This window comes from Protopterus annectens, chromosome 7.part0 (genome assembly GCF_019279795.1).
Source record: "Protopterus annectens isolate FY-2018-M chromosome 7.part0, PAN1.0, whole genome shotgun sequence".
NCBI lineage: Eukaryota > Metazoa > Chordata > Ceratodontiformes > Protopteridae > Protopterus > Protopterus annectens.
The window spans coordinates 70150391-70168276 of record NC_056739.1 but is presented as its reverse complement, the minus strand read 5'-3'; the positions used below and the strand labels follow the sequence as shown (position 1 = coordinate 70168276).

At 45.3% G+C, this 17886-nt stretch overlaps 1 protein-coding gene across 1 annotated transcript in view; it reads right to left on the bottom strand.

Annotated features, from left to right (window-relative positions):
- Positions 1-1060: 1060 nt before the first annotated feature.
- Positions 1061-17886, bottom strand: part of LOC122806237 (ubiquinol-cytochrome-c reductase complex assembly factor 2) — a 166620-nt gene continuing 149794 nt past the window's right edge. The window contains exon 4 of the mRNA XM_044076490.1: positions 1061-1682. Coding sequence (XP_043932425.1) covers positions 1585-1682 — 98 coding nt within the window. The 3' untranslated portion in view covers positions 1061-1584. The remainder of the gene's footprint in view (positions 1683-17886) is intronic.

Here is a 17886-nt window from a genome sequence, read left to right as displayed (position 1 = left end):
GAAGTGTGACCGTCTGTCAGAGACATTTTCTGACAGCACGCGTCACACTTCTTGAAGCCTGAGACCTTTGAGTCTTTAGACATATTAGAAAGTGTAATCACACACACACACACCGATTACACCCTATCCTATTTTAAACTCAAAATATAAAACTATCAAGGTTTTAAATTAAGAGCAGAAACACACACACACACCACTAGGGGATGAGGGAAGAAGGCCTGAAGGCCCGAGGGAAGAACTTATAAGTTCTTGGAAAATAAAAGGGATTTAGATAGAAAGTAGGAGGGAATCCACTAACTAAGGGAAACAAGTGATAAAATTAAAATTAAAGGGGTTTAAGTACACTAACTTTAGTTCAAAGTTACTTACCAAGAAGCCGGTAGAAAACCAACACCTCGATCGCTGTAGTGGCAAACGAGATCTGAGGTAACTCATGCCTAGCATTGTGGGATATAAGGGGAGCCTCGAGCCGGTGGAACCAACTCTCGAGCTTTTACAGTGGCCGAGTCGGAGCCGAGGTCGGCTCCGAACCCATCCAGCAAGAATGAAGGCGAGATAGACAACTTAACATCATACATTAAAAACTATTTCTGGCTATTAAAGTGAAGAAACACAAATCCAGCAAACAAAAACAGCAAAGAAAGAGCTGGGCATCGGGGAGGAGTGGAGGAGGGTTAGTGGCCAGTTAAGGAAATAGTTTGAATTATGGAAATCACTAAGGTGCTAAGTCAATGCCAGCAGCAGCATCACACCAGATCAGCAAATTTCAAACAGAATGAGGAAGACAGACTGTGGGAGTAAAAACACAATGGCAAAACTTCATGTCATCCCATTCTGCTCTACATTCTAGTTGTAGTGACTCTCCATACAACACTTCTGACTGCAACAACATAGGCAAAATGTTCTGTTTAATGGTAACACAAAGCTTTAACTTTTTACTTCAAAAAATTATCTGACAGGTATGTATAATAAAACATGCACAATGCACGTTGTGTGAAATAATCCTCGGACACAAATTACTTTCACAATGTTCCATTTACTTACAAAAAACAGACATAAATGGCTTTCACAATGCTCCATTTATTGTATAAAAAAAATCACCCAATGAGCTTACAAATGAAGTCAGATGTGAAACATTATTCTTTAAATGCTATATCACTGTCTTGTGTAACCCAAGACACTGCTACCCTTCAACACAATTGTAGGAAACTCTCACTTCAGTACTATTTTTGTTTTCTCTCTCGTTACTGCAATTGGGACTCATTATCCCATTTACTTTAGGCAACAGCATTCTGTCAGCTAAGCTAGACTGTCCATTTGGGGAAAGTAGAAAAAAACAGTGACAAACATCTGAATGTTTCCAGGATTATGTGAAAACCTTATACAGAGATGTGGAATACTGAAGCAGGTATGTACAACAGTATGCAGTATAATTACTGTCTTCCAGGTTTATCTAGCACCCCACTTTATTCTGCAGTCACCACTATAACTGCACATATCCAGGACAAAGTGTACTGGTTTAAAAGGTTTCTGATATCAGTGTCTCACTCTTGTAATGGAGATGGGGAAAGACACCCCTGTGGATTATTCTTTAATGCCTTCATCTGGTGATTTAGCAGCAAATTTTGCTCTCAGTTTCTGCCACATTCCCTTTTTCATTTCTTCCATTTGCTTCATATTGTCTTGGTAGAAGAAAAGAAAATGTATTAGAAATTAATGGAAAAATAATTTATTGTATACTTTGACCAAGTTAAGCAAAGATAATAAAACTTTTAAATACTTCAAGTGTAAGCATTTAAAGCACATTTATGATCCATCTACAAAGGGTTAATATTCCTGGTTTAACAGATGTATGTAACCAATAATGCCTGCAAGGGCTGGCAACACGTGGAAATAACTGATTGCCCAAAGTTGCTTGCAGTTTTGCAGGACACAACTGCCCAATGAGGGACTGTCCCTCCCAAAGTGGGACAGGTGGTAACCCTAGTAGTCAGTACAGTACAAACTACTTAGAAGCAACTTATGTCTGGCTTACTGGGCTATCTCTAACCCCAAATCGTATAGGAAATGCTGTGCATCTAAAGGTCCAATAGGACTAGAGTTACTGTTACAGAGACCTCAATCTAGCCTGTGGCATAAATAGGACCTGCTGGACAGACAGATTTCTCAGAGGTTGCCATTCCTCTGAAATAGGCTCCCAAGCCATGTCAAGCAGAGCACCTCCATGACCTTGTTTAAGTGCAACCTGAACGACTGGATGGGAAACCATACAGCATAGACGATATCTCTCATCTAGTTATTAGACTAGGATTTAATGGCTAAGCTTGTAAAGATCCTCGGGTCAATAGCCTATTAACATCCTGTGAACATCACAACCCTGAAAGTTTCCTGTAACACTTACCCTAAGGAGCATTACTGAACTTTCAAAGTGGACCATTAATTTGTCTTGTATTTGTTTAGTCATTGGTATACCATTTTTTCTTTTATATTTCTAATGTTTCAGAGTTGCTATAGGATATATAACTGCTGATGAAGAGCTTATTTTAGATCTAAAATTCACATTACCCAAATGGTTAATAATGTCTATATGCACACACACATCCAGTTATGTATATGTATGTATATATACATACTACATACACAGATGCAGAAGCGACTTACGCACACAGACAACCTCACATATATATACACACACACACACATAGACACAATACAAACATACACATGTGCCCAGGAATTAAATTCACCTTCTTGACTGTGTGCACCTCAGATGTTTCACTGTAAGCAAATTAATGAAAAAATACCTACACTGTCAGATAATGCAAACTCCTCCCCATACCTCTCAAACATCTTGGATTTTGCCCCCCCTCTCAAAAAAATGCTTTATTTTATTGTAAATCACCAAGGATTACAGCCAATAAAGCCAGACACTGTAGTCTCATACTACTTTTGGATCAGAAAATGCACGCTAGTGGAAAATCTCTTGCTCTATTAACTTAAGTGACTTAGGGTTTTATTTAATAATTGCCCCTGATTTGCGGTCTTTGCCATATTATTATTGTTGGCTTTGTCTAGAATTCCTGGGCAAACAGGTTGAGAACTAAGCACAAGTCCTTGTAACTGCTGTTGCACTTATTTTTGCTACTTGAGAATTTTTTTTTTTATTAGCTATTTTTATTAGCTATTTGTTGTTGTTTGTTTTACGCTTACTGAACAGCCAAACTGAGTGAGTATAAACAAGGTGGGGAAGCCATACTGACTGAGCATAAACATTTTCTTTTACAGTTTATGCTTCACAGCAGAAGCTGCAGACTTATTTTTTACCAGGCTTTACCTGGACATCAATACCCTAATGATACATTCAGCGCATTCCCTAATGTCTTATAATAACTACTCCTTATTTTGTACCCCAGTAAAGTGGTTACGACTTAATAAAAGTATATTCGCGTTTGGTTTACCCAAGGAGTACTTTTACTTGCTAGCACATTGTAAATGGATGAAAAATGAAAGCAAGCTCAGTTTCAACTTGCAGACTGTACACAGCGCAGGCTAAAAGCCATATTCCCTAAAGGCAGAAAATTAGAAGTTATGTACTCACCATAACGTTCCATCTGAGTAGGTGTATTCATTTGTCTGCAACCTGTGGGTTATGGATCCGATATCGGATCCGAACCGGCATGGTTTTCCAGCTATGGATCCAAGCTCTCAGCTCCTCCCCTCACCCATAATGCCCTGCTCTACCCTCATGACCTCAGATCGAGTTTGCCAAAGCAACAAAACCCTAAAAAGGGTAACATAGAATATGCAGGAAACTGAAAGGCCAGGGGGATAGGAGGGCGGGATGGTTGCAGACAAATGAATACACCTACTCAGATGGAACGCGTTATGGTGAGTACATAACTTCTAAATCTGAAGTAGGATATTCATTTGTCTGCAACCTGTGGGACAGAGTCCCCAGCTACCTGAATCTTGGGCGGCCATCATGGAAGGATATTCCGGAGCACCATGAGCCAAAGGATGCTCTAGCCCTAGATGCAAGATCCAACTTATAGTGGGAAATAAACGTATGAGATGAAGCCCACGTGGCTGCTGCACAAATATCATCTAGAGGAATCCTAGCCTTGAAGGCTGCCGAGGTAGATACTGACCGGGTTGAATGGGCATGAACACCCTCCGGTGCGGCCTTCCTGAAGCTTGATAAGCCAATAAAATGCACTGTGAAATCCAGCGGGACAGAGAAACTTTAGAGATTGGCTTGCCCAAATTGAATTTTGCAAAGGAAATAAACAGCTGGTCGGATTGCCTATGACCAGCTGTCCTGTTCAGATAAAATCTAAGTTGCCTGTGAACATCTAGTGAGTGTAGCTTATATTCACCTTTGTTTTCATATTTAGGGAAGAAAACAGGGAGGTTAATGGATTGATTGATGTTTGCTTCAGAAGCGATTTTAGGAAGAAAGGACGGGTTGGTCCTGAGGGAGACACGGTCCGGATGAAATACCAAGTAAGGAGGTTTAGCTGATAATGCTTGAAGTTCAGAAACTCTCTTGGCTGATGTAATGGCTACCAAAAAGGCTGTCTTGTAGGACAAGAATTTGAGATCCACCGTAGCCGCTGGCTCGAAAGGAGGGGCTGTCAAGGCCTGTAGGACCAGAGAAAGGTCCCAAGGGGGAATTGCTTGTTTTATAGGGGGCCTGAGAAGAAAAGTACCTTTAAGAAAGACTTTACACAATTTGGCTGACATAAGAGGATTAGAGTCATGGCCAATGTGATAGTGAGAAATTGCTGCCAGTTGTACTTTGACTGTGGAACTGCTGGCACCATCGTTAAAGAGAGTGGTTAGAAAGTCAAGCACTAAAGGAAGAGGAACCGTGAAGGGATTCAGGCCTTGCCGCTCCGCCCACAAAGAGAAACGTTTCCACTTGCTTCGGTAAACCTTTCTAGTGGATGGTTTATGAGCTGCCACCAAAATTGCCTTAACCGGTGATGAAATACCGGGAGTCCTTATCAAGAGTGGAACTGGAGCAGCCAAGCGGTCAGCTTCAGGTTGTCCAGATTCGGAGGAGGAATGCAGGATGGATGGGATATCAGATCCGGGATGGGATCTAGAATCCAAGGAGGATTCACCGAGTGAGACCTTAGGAAGGGGAACCAGATCTGTCGAGGCCAGAATGGAGCAATGAGAATCATTCTGCAACCCACCCGAGAAGCTTTCTGAAGAACTTGGAGCATCAGAGGCAAGGGTGGATAGGCATACAGAAGACCGGGTGGCCAAGCATGCACCAGAGCGTCTCTTGGGGTACCTCCGGGAGGAGGTATTAGAGCGAAAAAACTGTCGCACTTGGTGTTTGAGGGAGAAGCAAAAAGATCGCATGAAGGGGTTCCCCACCGTGCGAATATGCGTTCCGCTACTTGACAATTGAGAGACCACTCGTAAGGGGTCAGAATGGTGCGACTGAGCTTGTCCGCTAGGATGTTGGACCGACCCGGAATGTGCGTTGCTATTAGAAAGCGATTGGTGGAGATTGCCCATTCCCAAACTCTCATGGCCTCTCGACAAAGTGGGTAAGACCTTGTTCCCCCTTGTTTGTTGATGTACCAGACAACAGACATGTTGTCCGATTGAATCGCAATTGTTCCCAAGGGAAGAAAGTCCTGAAGTGCTAGCAACGCTAAGAGCACTGCTCTCATCTCTAGAACATTGATATGCAGTAAGGTCTCTGAATCGTTCCACGTGCCTTGGACGGTCCGGCCCGCAAAGTGCCCCCCCCACCCGAGGCGGGAGGCGTCCGTGGTCACCGTGGCGAGAGGGGGAGAAGCACAAAATGGGCGGCCTTTGTGGAGATCCGGGAGTGGAGCCACCACAAGAGGGACCGCTTGCAAGCCTTGCTGATCGCTATGGGATGATGCATGGGGAGAGCAAGGTATGACCACTGTACTAAGAGCGTCCACTGTAGAATGCGCATATTGAGCCTTGCAAGAGGAAGAAGTGCTATAGCCGATGCCATGGACCCTAGAGCCCTCAGGACCAACTCCGCTGGAACAGAACTTGAATGGAGAATGGCCCGCACCTGGAGCTGCAGATTTAGAACTCTGTCCGCAGTGAGGAAGGCTCGTAAACTCCTTGTGTCTAGCCTGGCCCCTATAAAATCTAACAGCTGTGTGGGCGCCAGGTTGGATTTCTTTGTATTTATTGTGATGCCCAGAAAGGGAGCAAGATGGAGAAAGGAGTCTCGCGCCAATAGAAGTAGATGCCTTGTTGGGGCGGTAAGAAGCCGGTCGTCCAGGTAGGGAAAGACCTGCACCCCCTGAAGCCTCAGGTGGGCCGCTACCACTGCTAATACTTTGGTGAACACCCTGGGGGCTGTGGTGAGACCAAAGGGAAGGACCCGGAACTGGTAGTGACTGGCTCCCAGCCGGAAGCGGAGAAACCTCCTGGAGCGCCTGTCCATCATGATGTGGTAGTACGCGTCCTTGAGGTCTATCGAGCACATCCAGTGATTTTCTCCCAGAAGGGGGAGAATAGATTGCAGAGTGACCATTCGGAATTTTTCTTTGGGGACTGCCAGATTCAAGAGAGAGAGGTCTAGGATTGGTCTTAGTTCCCCCGTCTTTTTTGGCACTAAAAAGAATCTGGAGTAGAACCCTGATCCGATCTGGTCTGGGGGAACGGGCTGGATGGCTCTTTTCTTTAGCAGATGGCCAATTTCTGCCAAAGCGGCCTCCCGTTGACCGGGTGGGACGTCTGGGAGGGACTTCAACTTTGGAAGGTGAAGGAAAGGAATGCGATATCCCCTGGATATGATTTGGAGAACCCAGCGGTCCGATGTTATGGACTCCCATGCCGCTAGGTGCCCCGAAAAACGTCCCTCGACTGCCTCCAGAGTAGAGCAGTCGGGCAACCCCTCAGGGTTGCTGCGCGGGCCGTTCAGAGAAAGGTTCCCTGGACCCGAAGTTTCTGGGAGCCCCTCTGCCTCTAGGGCGGCGTCCTCCCTGTCCTCCTCTGCCACGGAAGGACTGGTTGTCCGGAGCAGGTTGGGACTGCTGCGACTTCCGGAACCACATCTTCTTCTGACCCTTTTGGTCCCTAGAATAGGGCCTCTGGGGTGCAGAGAAGCGGATTCCGACGACAGACAGCGTCTTCCCGTCCTTTTCGCTCTGGGTCAACGTCTCGCGAACGGTCTTGCCAAACAGAGCAGAACCATCAAAGGCGTCGCAAACGACGCTTTGAAGGGCTCAGAAAAATCGAGGACGGAGCCAGGCCTGACGTCTAGTGACCAGTCCTGTCCCCGCAGCTCTAGCGGCGCCTTCCATTGCATGGGAGAGTAGCCGCATAGAAGTATTTGTAACTGACCTAAGAGTGGCCATACGGGTGGAGTGCAGAACTCTGTCCTCCTCCGAAATGGACTCGGGGGGGATGCAGCATATTCCTTAATAAGATCTCGCTGCATCCTAATGACATGTGCCAAATAGTTCAGCGCCCTTACCGAGAAGGTCGCCGAACTGAACATCCGCTTCCCCAAGCGGTCCATCATCCGAGACTCCTTGCTCGGTGGGTGGACTGAGGGACTCTCCTGAGCCAGTTCCCTCTTTGTGGCCGCCGTCAACATGGCATCTACCGGAGGCCCCTTACTCCAATGGGCCCGGTCGGATGGCGGACTAAGGATCCTATCCGGTCTTTTGGGAATTGGCTCCACGGTGTCCGGTTCCTTCCACGCCCTGGTGGTAATAAGGTCCACCAGGGGGTCGGCAGGGGGGGACACCCAAGAGGTAGACGGGCCCGTTTCAAATGCCTCCAAGAACACGGACTCGTCCGAGGAAGACTTGGGGGCAGACCACCCCCCCCTTATACGGAGCATTTCCATGATGTCTCCAAAGGAGACATCCTCGGGTGACCGTGGGGAGCCTTCCCTTCCTCCAAGTCCGTGTCTTCTGTGAGAGACTCGGGAGTCAATGTGCCTCCTTTTGCGTATGCTTGCGAGGGACCTCCTCTGGGGGCTGTCAGAGGAGTCCTCGCAGCAGCAATTTGCTCCATAGGAGCAACTTGGGGCACAGAAACGGGCTGTCCCAGGGGCCGGATGGTGGAAGCCTGGCCCAGTGCAGAGGGAGCGGACGGAGCCGGAACAAGTGCCGGGGTCCGGAGACCCTCAACAGAGCCCTCTCCACTACATCAAAAGCCGAAGGGAGCCGACCTCGACCAAAGGATCCGACAATCGGCTCCCTCGGATCCGAGTGGATCGAGCCGGCGCCGGCCGGATCCGAAGGACAGTACGCTCCGACACAGACGGCGCCGAAGGAGCACTGATCCCCGGATCCGGCTCGGATCCAGGCTCCGAGAGGTCGGGTCCGACGCACTCGAGGGCAGGGTCGGATCCGGTACCAAGTACTATCGGCGCCGACCCACCCCGGCTCCGGCTGCTCGGCTCCAGCTGCTCCGAACCCGGATAGCGGGTCGGAGAAGGAGCAATAGGCTTAAAAGGGTGTTGAGCTCCCCGGAGGGGGAGGCAAGAGCACTCCCATCTGCATCTGGGCCTGGATGAACCTTCTCATCATCCAGTCCAGATCAGCATCAGAAAGGCTATGAGTAGATCTCGACGAGGCTACCGAGGTAGGCCTGGAGTGCCTCCTCGATAGCCTCGACGGAGATCGGGTCTCCTCCTCCTCAGGACCCGTGAAAAGCACACAGGGACCGGAGCCGAGAAGGAGGAGACCGAACCGACGGAGCCGGGAGAAGCCGCTTGGCTGGCGGGCCGAAACAGAGGTCTCGGCCCGCCGCTGGTGCTTCTCCTCCGTCCTTTACTAGCATCCCTCTCCTCTCCAGAAGCGGGAGGTTGAGTCCCAGGAGCAGGAGGGTGCCACCGGGGAACAACCATAGCCACAGCTGTTCCCGAAGGAGCGGAGGCCGGAGCCGAGTCTGGCGGTAAAAGACCCGCCAAGACAAGCTTGGACCTCCGCTCCCTCAGTGCCCTGGGGTTGAACCCTGCACAAATGGAACAACCAGATGTGAGGTGTTCAACCCCGAGACACTTAACACACCGAGTGTGGCCATCAGCCGGTGAGAGCTTATGGCCACACTCGGAGCATTTGGAGAAAATAGATTTAGGCTGATCAGCCATAATCTATAAAGCTACTAAAAGCTACTAAAAGTAACTTAAAACAAAAAGACACACAGGCCCAACAGACACACTCTACGCAACAGCGAGGGGAGGGAAAAAAAATTACTTAATTTAACTCAAATTAAAACTATCAGAAAGGGAAACCTAAACTTTCACACAGAATTACACAAAAAACTTAAAATTTTCTGTTTTAACAGGTAATAAATCACCACTTAGCTGAGAGCTATGAATGCAAATCCAGTCACCAGCGCGGCAAACGAGATCTGGGGTCATGAGGGTAGAGCAGGGCATTATGGGTGAGGGGAGGAGCTGAGAGCTTGGATCCATAGCTGGAAAACCATGCCGGTTCGGATCCGATATCGGATCCATAACCCACAGGTTGCAGACAAATGAATATCCTACTTCAGATCAGAGGTTGCAGTATAAACATGGTTAGCAGTATCCTAGATAACCTTCCCTTTGCTTCAACAGGTCAGATCTTAATAGTTGCACACATGCATAAGTTACACAGGTCATCTTGCTTCTGTCCTCTCTCAATGCAGCCTACAGAGCACTGCAAATCAAAGTTTAATACACACCCTTAATATAGGGACCTGCTATACATGGTTTAAGCTGTGCTTAACCTGTCATCAATCCCACTGCACACAGCTTCAACATAATTTAGTTTATGAAAAATAAATAAGCATATTTTAAGTCATCCTCCTACATGCTATGCTTCCTGCTGTTCAGAGAGTGAGACAAAATAGCAGGCAGAGTAGAGATACATCACCGATAAGGTGGCCACAGCCAAGCTGGCATTTTTTCCCATGTTCTCACTGGTGACCCTTGTTTAGAAGCAAGCCACGGTCATACTTTGGATCCAATTAGCTGGAGATGAAGTAGCCATTGTACAAAAAAGGATATGACTAGGAAGGCACCCTGCTACCAGCCGCAGGCTGGGAAGAGGGCAGAAGCAAGATGATCTGTGTAACTTATGCATGTGTGCAACTATTAAGATCTGACTTGCTAAAGCAAAGGGAAGGTTATCTAGGATACTGCTAACCCTGTGTTGACAGATTGAAGCCGAGAGATGTCCAGCCAGGAGGCAAGCAGCAAGTGTACTAGGAATCTCTCTTTTACAAGGAGAAGCTAAGGGTTCCAGGTCTGGCTTGGTGGAGACATATTTTATACTGTATAACTCTGCACCCGTAATCAGGGCAATGGTAGACCCCCTGAATGACCAGAATGATGGGCAAACCAATGGCGCTGTGGGAAGCTTTCAAAATAAAATGTAAATGACCAGCATGCACTTCACCACAGAAGAGGTCAGGAAAAAAATAGCTCTGTAGATTAGAGTGTTAAACCTCTATGCCTCAATGGTCCAAATCTGATAATGGCTCGGATGTTGGAGGACTTGACATAAGAAAAGTGGGAGATAGCTGTAAGCTAAGTAAATCATGCTTAGATACAAAAATCAGAGATGTAGCCCAAGCCAGCAAACGTGGAAGCACACATGCATACGTCCCTCTTTACACTTGATTTGACTCTACCAGTCCCTACTTATTTTTATACTTTTGTGTTTTACATTAAATGACTGTATTTATTTTTTTTACAGTATTTTCTAATTTAGATGCAGCTTAATAAGGCTAGTGTTTGGGAGTCATTTTTGAACACTGCTGTAGTAGTTATGATACAAGGTAATATTACTGCTGTTCTGGGCATTTAGTCATTGCTGACTTTGATAAAAGTTGTCTTCCGATTACCTTCATGTTTCTTTTTGCTTCCTGCATACTGTTCTGGCAGTTGCATTATTGCTTTCCCTTTGTCTTGGCTGTACATTGCACAGCGGTGGGCCACAGTGTAGTCGACAGACACAAACACTGAAACTAAACTTTGGCTGTTTTTTGTCTTTTCCATCCACATTATCTGTGTTGTAATTAATTACCTTGCCTCTGTATTCTACTGTCGAAAATAAGAGTCAGGCAAACAGAGTATTAGCACCGATTACCAGCTATGGTGATATAAAAGGAAGCAGCCTAAATGGCTGGAATCTGGAAGTTTACTTCTCAACTAATGGAGTGTAGTGGACAAGCTGGAGCTCCCCTGGAAGACCAAAAACTTTTTAAAAGACAGTCTAGACTTGAAAAAGCTGTGAGAGACTGTAACATAGTTCATGGAAAGATAACTAAGGTAATGTTTTGTTATCATCACGTGACTTTATAAAAACTAAACTGGCGGTTCACAGACGTCCCATCAGCAATGTCTCCTTAAACTTACAATATCATGTGGTAAAGACTGTAGCTGTTGCAGCCGCAATGCATGTGGAGAACAGGTATGCATATGCCTTCTGCAGAACAACCTGCTTCCATATGCAAGTCATTGTAACCAACACTAATTTATTTGCTTGCTTATTTACTGAAATTTGATTACCAGGAAAGTCCAACTGGGTAATCACCCATTTTCAGTGGAGGCCTGGGGAGAAAAGCTCCAAATTGTAAAATTATTGCTCTTAAACTTATTTATAATCTTCAAAATGATGCAAAAAACATATACAGTTTAAATAATTATACCAAATCATCATCATCATCATCATCCCTTTTTTCCCATTTACATGGGGTTGGGGTATCATATTAACTGTCGCCAACTCTCTCGATTCAGTGCCACTCTCCTGCCTTCTTCAACACTTATGCCGGACTGTCGCAGATCTTCTTTCACACAATCCATCCACCTCTTTGCTGGACACCCTCGCTTCCTCTTACCTTCTTCCTGTCTGTCCCAAATCTCCCTCACCAGATTGTCTTCTGCTTTTCTACACATGTGCCCATACCATCGTAATCTGTTCTCTTTGATCTTTTCTGCAATCGGAGCTACTTTGGCTTCTGCTCTTATGTCCTCATTTCTTCGCCTGTCCCGCAGTGTGCATCCTACCACCTTTCTCAGGCACTTCATTTCCATCAACTCTAGCTTCTTCAACTGTTCTGCCTTTACTGCCCATGTTTCTGTACCATACAGTGGTACTGGTCGCACCACTGTCTTGTACACCTTACTTTTCAGCTTCTTTGGCATTCTTCTGTCATATACTACACCTGATACTCTATGCCAGTTGGCTGCAGCCCTTCTGATTCTAGCCTTTGACCTCTTCATTCAGACTACCCTTCTCCTCAACCACCCCTCCCAGATACTTGAAGCTGTTTACCTGTTCCACTATCTTCCCATCTATCTCTATTCTCAGCTTCTTCTGATTTCCCCAATCTGCTGCCATTACCAAGGTCTTATCTGTGCTTAGTTTCATCCCATGTGCCTTCAGATTTGCATTCCATTCTCCTATCCTTTGCTGAAGTTCTGTATCAGAGTCTGCCTGTACTGCCACATCATCTGCATACAGCAGCTTTGTTGCTCTGACCCCTCCAACCTGTTTGCTGATGTAGTCCATTACCAGTATGAACAGCAGTGGGCTCAGAGCTGAACCCTGGTGTACACCCACTCCCACTGGGAACCCCTCAGTAAGGCCAAACACTGTTCGTACGTGAGTCACTGGGTCCTTGTACATAGCCTGTACTAATTCTACCAATGTTTCTGGGACTTCAAACCACCGCAGTACTGCCCAGATCAGCTTTCTTGGGACCTTGTCATATGCTTTCTCCAAGTCTAGGAAAGCCCAGTTTGACTCTCCTCTTCTCTAGTTTCTTCTCAAGTATCTGTCTCAATGCAAACATCGGGTCAATTGTGCTGCATCCTGATCTGAATCCGAACTGTTCATCTCCCATCTTACATTCTACTATTCACTTGTTCATAAATAATTATACCAAATTAGACAATGTGAAAACAATTGGTTAAGAACAGATACAACTATACAACTTATATGACAATTTAATATTTAGAGAAATTTTAGTTGGTTTATAAAGAAATCATGCACAAACAGGAATTGCAATATGAAGTGAGAAAAAAACAGGGTTATGGCATATTTATAGAATCAGGGGAGATAAACTGAAGTAAGGAAGTGAGTGAAGAAGGGAGAGTAAGGTATAAGGTATGAAAAGGCACTTGTTCATAATTAGGGATATTAGTCATCCTGGGGCTAAGGAAGAAAAGAGCCTGATTTTGGCTAGGAAGTCTTTCAGGACAGTTTTTAAAAGACTGATAGGAGAGTAATGACCTGATGGATACAGGTAAGGAGTTCCACACCTTAGCAACATGGTACGAGTACAGACCATGCCCAGTAGATCTGAAAGTTTTCTGAACAGAAAATTGGTCACTGTATCATAATGATAGCTTGGGAACATAGTTGTGTATAATGGCAGTTAGTACTGGACAAGCAGATGGATGCTGGATAATTTTATAGGTGGCAAAAAGTGTTAGTTGATGAGGTAGTTCTAACCAACTTAGGCTTTTTAGTGCTATACTGTGGTAGGTTCTGAAAGGGGTACTTGCTGTAAATTTACCCACTTCATTACAGCTTTGTTCAAGTGTTGCTTTTTGTGATACCTGGAGGTTAGTACGGATGAGAGTACCATAAATTAGTGGAGAGGATTTAAGTACTGGCAAGTATAATTTTAATTGTGTCGGTGAGAAAGTTTTTGGATCTGTACTGCAGTATTAGTTTTTGGTGAGCTTTCATGCAATTTAGTATATGCAGGTCAAATTTAAGGTCATCATCCACTATCATCCCTAGCAATTTGCTACAAAAAGTGACTGCAATGGCTGTATTATTAAGAGAAAATATTTTATCTTTTTCATGAGAGAAGGATTTGGGGAACAAAGTGGTAGTTTTGTTTTTGTTTTTTTGGTTGGGCATGAATTGTAATTTACAAAGCCACATTTTAGTGGCTGTTAAAGTTTCCTAGAGTAATTTTTTGAAGGTGTGCAATGCTGTCACGTGTATACGAGTGCGGGGTCATCTGTGTTCTGTATTAGAGAGGTCTGATGTGTACAGGGTGTTGGTAACAATGTTGAAGAAAATGGGAGAAGGTGACTGGGAAGCATGGAGACAAGGTCGAGTGACATTTTACCGAATGGCACCTACTGGACAACTAGCTTTTGAACCATATTATGGTGGGCTGAGATAGACCTAGTGAGGACATTTCAAGAAGTTAGTTTGCTGTGACAAAATCTATTTAAAGATTTAGACAAGTCTAGAAACAATGAAGAGGCTAGTTTGTCTTTATCTCTAGCTTTATTGACATTATTTGTGGGTGAGACAGAAACCATGTTGTGTGGGGGGATAGGAGTTCTTCTTGCAGGAGGCAGTTTAGTAATTGTTTTCAATACATTTTTCAAGTATTTTGGCAAGGGTAAATAAGATTGCTACAGGTCTAAAAGCTAGTAATGTCTGTTAAATTTCTTCCTTTGTGTAGAAGGATAATGTGTGATTTTTTTCCAGAGACAAGGGGAGTGTGGGATTATTGGACTGACCTGTTTATAAGGATGGAGCCAGGAGAGGCAATACTATTGTCTGCTGTTTTTAAGGTACTCACTCAGAAGGTCATTAGGTAAAGTAGAGCATGGTTTGAGTTTAAGAATAGTTTTCCGTATGATGTGGGCACAGGTTTGAAGGTAAAAGTGGATGTGGTGATACGTGGCTGCTCGGCAGGGCTGGGATGAGATGTTTGGGAATCCTTGGTTAAGGGTGCTATATCATCTATGAAAAGAGAGTTCCCACCCTCAGGTCAGTTATTACAGGTAGCAATCAATCTATAGTCAGTATAAAGCAATTAACATGCAGGCACAATGCAGAACAGGTTTTCTTTCATTTACTGAATGCAGAACTCAGGAAGCTAAGGTGACAAATTAACTGGCATATACAGTGTAATCTGTTGGTCAAGAGAAAGGTGAGTGGCCAACTCAGTAAGTGGTCATTAGAGTACAAGGACTATTTGGGGTGAATGTCATAGCCACTTTCGAGCACAGGGTGGGTAAGCATTTGACTAGTTAAAGTTTATACACAGCAAGGCTCTTCACATTAAACTTGCTTGTATTGCACAACTGACAGCTGTCACCAGCCCAGCTCCCACATCCAAACCACTAGCTGGTGTGGGTGTGAAGGTTCCATCATCTGCCCTGGCAAAAGTTACTTGGAACGCTTCCACCTTTTTGGGATGATTCTGTGTTTGTGGTCTACCACCAGTGCTGGACCTGTCCCTTAGTCTCGTCACGCACTATATCAGTGACCCTGTGACACACGTGCTATTGTCCTATTATGGATGTCCACAATACTGATGTCCTCCACCACTGACACAACTGGTCCTAGTAAGCCTTATCTGTTTACCCCTTTCAAGGGTATGCATCCCATCTGTGATGAGGGCATGCAGTAACACCCCAGCCAATTCTTACTGTTCTCTGTTCCATAAGACAGTATGTACACCTTTAGGTTGTATATGATTTGCATGTATGATTGTCCTTAGCAGACTCCTGTATTTAGAACCACTCACCTGCCTCCATATGGAGGGGGAGAGCATATAACTGAGATAATTTGCTGTCACCACTCACACCCTAAGCTGGATGTACTTCCAAACACTAGTACAAAAATTGATCCAAAAAGATCAAAGGCCAAAACAGAGAAAAAAAAAACTTACGTTTTTCACAGGGTGGGGATGGCGGGGTGGTGGTGGGCCAGGGGCCATACATTCCTGCACCCCCTGCTAATTATATATATCAACTCTAAGAATGTTTTAGTGGGGAAAGGGCAAAATTCCTCAGTCCCCACTGTGCACAATCTTGAACAGACTTAACACCAGCAGAAGCGATCAAATGACTTTCAATCACTTCGGCCAGTGTTAGACATGTTCAAGACTATGAACGTTCAATTATATGGAGTGTTTCCCCTGTACCGTACTGACAGAAGCAATGGGCATGTTACTGCCTACATTCTCACAGCAGAGTGCTCATGGTAAGTGGTATGACCTGTGCACAGAAGGCCTCAATGTCCCCCCTAGCACTGCTTACAGTCTGTATACATATGTTACCATATGCCCCCTCCCCACAGCAAGGCAGTAACCTGTCAGGCCCCTTTGCTATGTTCCTCATCGGAGTAAGCATCACCCAGAGAACGACACCTATTATGCCTTTGTTCTTTGTTTCCTGTCAGGGTGAACCCCTAGCAGAACAGTAAACTGTCATAACCATATGCTATGTTCCCTATCAAGATAAGCTCCTTCCCCAAAGCAGGACATATGTTCCCTTACCCACTCCACTGTTCAATATCGGTTTCTGTTGCTGTCATGCACCCATGTGTGCACTCCACTGTTCTGAGGTAAATTACCAGTTATTCTGTGTGCTCTCAGTATGCCTATATTGCAGTACAGTTACCCAAGAGATTCATACTCTTAACAGTTCTCCTGCAGTATGCTGACTGCAGATTTTATCATGCTATAGTGGTCATCACAGTGTGATAATTATGCTAATAAAGAGATTTAGCCTGTCTCTAAATTGCCATATGCATAACTCAAAGTTAATGCTACCATACTTTATCTTGCATGCTCCTGAGTAGGAGGTCATGTGCACATTACATTCATGTAGGGACACTTTGAAGCTCACAGTGCTACTTGTCTGCAACAGTGATACTTTCTCTCATGAACTGGTGCTCCTGATAATGTGCATCACTTGGTGGCCAGGAGTTTGCAGCTACTATATTTTCTCTTGTTCTGACTTGTTGTGTTGACATGGCCTCTTCAGGCACTGGGTTCAGCAAGGCAGCCCCTGCCTGCTGTAGCCAGGAGACTGAAATCTTTCTCTGTTTGTTACAGTCCTTCTCTGTTTGTTACAGAGGGACTGTAGGGAGTGCCTGCTAGGCCATTAAAAGACTTGAGTCTGGCACTAGCTTGCCAGGGTGGAGAGGGATGCCACTGGCACCTTCCACACTGGTGAGCAGTGACAGCAGAGATACAACAACCTGTGAAGTGCCACCTAGATCTGCTACACTAGGGAGAGGCAGAGGTTAAGGAAATAAAGGCAGAATTGTGTAGTAAGAACTTTGTATACGGTTTTGCATTGAAGTTTCTGAATATCTTCTGCTGCTGTTCTTGCCACCTGCTGTCAAGGGCAAACACTATTGGATTACTGTATGCTTTACATTTTGCAGCTGCAGAGGAGAATGCCTTAAACCAGGAGGTCTATATTGGGAAGTGACAGTCTGGCCAGGTGGTAGGGTAAGTGTAACATACACATCTCTATTGAGTTTGATTTGTATGTAAATTTCTATGTACTATACTTGGAGAATTTCTCCCCGGGCCTCCGCTGAAAATGGGCAATCTTGCCCAGTCAGGCTTATCCCGGTGAACAAATGTAAAATAAATAAATTGTATATGTGTATTAATGTGTTGTATTTATTTCTCTTTCTACAGGGTTAGCCGTGATACAGAATATGGAGAAGTAGTCACTTGGGTTTAAACCAGATGATGTGCCTGATAGTAGATCAATAGCAGTTGACAGGCCTGCTTCTCTGTACAGCACTAAAGGTCACCTTGTGGAGGGTGCCCTGTCGGACTTGCTGGTGGCCTCAGTGGCCACCTGTCTGGAGAGGGATGGTGACCCTTTTCTGAGTGGCTTGGTGGGCACTATGCAGGGTGACCCAGCATACAGTGCAATGGTTGATCTCATGCAAAAAAAGACAGAAGCTGAACTCTCACCACTGAGATCATGAAGCATCTCCTTCTGTGGCTAATAAGGAGTTGCATGGCCAGCTGTCCCTGACCACTGGATCATCAGAGGCAGAGCCTGCCCAGGATGTCAGCTATAGAGATGAGTGACATCCTGGTGGGTTCTCCTTTGGGCCGATCCCATATGCACATCTCCCT